At 39.0% G+C, this 2,916-nt stretch overlaps 1 protein-coding gene across 1 annotated transcript in view; it reads left to right on the top strand.

Moving 5' to 3' along the window:
• The window catches only part of Ccdc158 (coiled-coil domain containing 158), a 95,814-nt gene extending 94,853 nt beyond the window's left edge, over positions 1-961 (top strand). The window contains exon 26 of the mRNA XM_013020096.1: positions 861-961. Within this exon, the coding sequence (XP_012875550.1) occupies positions 861-937 (77 nt within the window). The 3' untranslated portion in view covers positions 938-961. The remainder of the gene's footprint in view (positions 1-860) is intronic.
• Positions 962-2,916: the final 1,955 nt, after the last annotated feature.

Raw genomic sequence — 2,916 nt, 5'->3', positions numbered from 1 at the left:
TTTTTCTTTTTGCTTATGTGGTGCCGAGGAATTGAACCCAGGGCCTCAGGCATGCAAGGCAAGCACTCTACCACTGAGCCACCTTCCCAGCCCCTGGACTTTTTTTTTTTTTTAACTATGCTAGCCTGAAACCATGAGCCTTCTGAATACCAAGGTAGTCATGCCCTACCTACCACTCCCAGCAATGGGCTTAAAATGGAGTCTTGTGAAGTTTTTCCCTACGTTGACCTCAAACTGTGATCCTCCCAATCTCTGCCTACTGAGTAAATAAAATTACAGACAAGAGCCACCAATGCCCAGCATTTATTATGTTTTTAAAGAGGAGAATTCATTATTTTATTGGCCCCATTTTTATTCATATTCTCATATTCCTCAGTTTATCTGATTTATAGCACCATGTAACAGTCTAACAAGATACATGCTTATTTTGCTAAAGCGTAAAAGTACCTTTGTATTGCATGCAATGCCTAGACAAAATGTTTGTGGGAATACTAAAAAAATAATTTTTGGAGAGAATTTTGTATCATTTAACAGAATTTAAGGTATAGTGATAGAGCACTTGCCTGCATACACAGAGCCCTAGATTCAATCCTAACAGTGCAAAAAATAGCAACAAAAAACCCCAACTCTGTACTTAAGCATATGTAACCTTGGAGCTAGAAGAAATGACCATTTCAGCAGCTTATTTCATAAGAAACGATGGTGCAAATATATAAGAGGGCTTAAAATAGTATGGTTATAGAGGTGAGGAAGCAAAACTTCAAGGTTTATTTCCTAGCATTTTATTTTTTTAAGCACATAATGGAGTTTAAACCCTAAGTAGATATTGCTGTTTTAACTTTTTTTGTCAACATTTTCAGCAATGTCTTCAATGATCAGAAATCAAGAAAAGAGGATTCAGAAAGTGAAAGACCAAGAAAAAATGTTGCTAAAATGATGGGTTGCTTGCCTGTTCTTTACAGAGGGAGGGTGCCTGGTTAATTGTGGTGTTAATTATAATTAGTGCCCTGTGTACCTTTTTCTTTTTATGTCAAAATTTAATAAAAGATACCCTGTCCTGTAAACTATTTTGAAATAAACTGTTTTTGAATGCTCTCAAAGTAAAACTTGAAAAAAAGCTAGCTAGATGTGAAACTATTCATACATTGTAAAGTATTAATTTATGCTAATTCTAGTATATTAGAATAATTGTATTTTTTAAATTTACTAGATCTAAGATGGTCTTGTCATCTGTAATGGGGCTTGAACTTAGAGCTTCATACTTACTCTCACTTGACTTCTTGTTCATGGCTTTGGGCGCTACCATTTCAGCCATGCTTCCAGCCCAGAATTTTACTGGACAATTGGAGATGAACTAAGACTTTTCTCCCTGGGCTCAGTCTCATTCTCCCGAGTAGCTAGAATTACAGGTGTGATTCACCAGTGCCCTGCCCAGTAATCATTTTTTCCAGCTTAGAAAAAGTCTTTAGAGAAACACTACACTCCCACATGCAAGTGAATGGTGTGATGCCAAGAATAGAAGAACAAACTCCAGCACAGGGACAGGGGTTCCTTTTTTGACCCTGAACTCACTGTTTATTCTGTCAATATCAGTGAGTAATCCAATCTCAAAGCTTTGGGGCCCCCAGTCCAAAATTTCAGAAGTCTCTCTTTCTATATTTTAATAATTAAAGAAAATGTTTCATTACTCTTTATAGCAAGTAAGCTGGTAACTTCTAGATGATTAATTCAGTCTGTCTAAATTGAATTTTGATAAATTTGGGTATGTGTGTATATAATATACAAAACAGATAGGTTATGCTAACACACCAGTGGTAATGTGGTCAAATGCTAGCTATCTAAAAACAAACAAAACAAACATGTGCTCCTGCTCCCTAGTTCAGAGCTGTCAGAAAACACAGTTGCCTAGCCAGAGGCTCTGCTGCCCAGTCCCTCTCCTCCTCCAGCTGTGCCCATTGGTCAGTTCTCACTTATAGAATGGAAGGTACAAAGCAAATCAAAGGCAGTAATAGGTATTTGTGATATGCCTCGCTTTCTTGCCTTTCCATGGCTGATACAGCAACTTGGGAAGGTTTGGGTTATGGTAGCACAAGGCAGTAGAGCCTGGGGTGCTAGTTTTCTGCTAAGATGCACTGCTGGGTCCAAGAACAAGGAAGTCTATCTGATGTTGCCTCCTGTATGACTGGTCTGTTAACTGTAGCCACCAGTTCTGATGCAGCAGATAGAATTCTGAGGACAGATGTGCCTTCTCAGGAAAATCAGTACCTCTTAAGTCAGTTGCCTCTAGTGAAAGTTGAAGTTTTATTTCATGAGATAATAAAATGGCTTGTGAGGGGCTGGGAAGGTGGCCCAGTGGTAGAGCGCTTGCCTTGCATGCATGAGGCCCTGGGTTTGATTCCTCAGCACCACATAAACAAAAAGAAAAAAGCGCTGTGGCTCAAGTGGTAGAGCGCCAGCCTTGAGCTGAAGAGCTGAGGGACAGGGCCCAGGCCCAGAGTTCAGGCCCCACAACCGGACCCCACAAAAAAAAAATGGCTTGTGATAATATTCTTTCAAGGGATTTTTATTGAATTTGTTTTCCTTTACTTTCCCTCATAGGAATATTCTGCATTAACAGCAAACTGTTCAAGTAACAGCAGGTGGCCTCTGTGGCTCTGACAATGTCACCTGTCAGGCAGCCCTTTACTAAGCATTTCCTAAGGCTGGATTTAGTGGGGTTTAACTTTTCAGCCAAGACCCAACTTTTACCAGGATTAAGTATATTATTTTACCAATGATACTTATTAAAAGTGATATTAATATGTAAGGTTTATTTGCAAGATCAGGCATGCTGAAATCCTCTTCTAAGCACAGATGTTTTAAAAGAAATGTTCTAAACTTTTACTCCAAAGGGAGGAGAAAAAGACATATATCTTC

The sequence above is a fragment of the Dipodomys ordii genome, unplaced genomic scaffold (genome assembly GCF_000151885.1).
Source record: "Dipodomys ordii isolate 6190 unplaced genomic scaffold, Dord_2.0 Scaffold49, whole genome shotgun sequence".
Taxonomy (NCBI): domain Eukaryota; kingdom Metazoa; phylum Chordata; class Mammalia; order Rodentia; family Heteromyidae; genus Dipodomys; species Dipodomys ordii.
The sequence above is the reverse complement of the archived record's forward strand: the minus strand, read 5'-3'. Positions and strand labels throughout refer to the sequence as shown.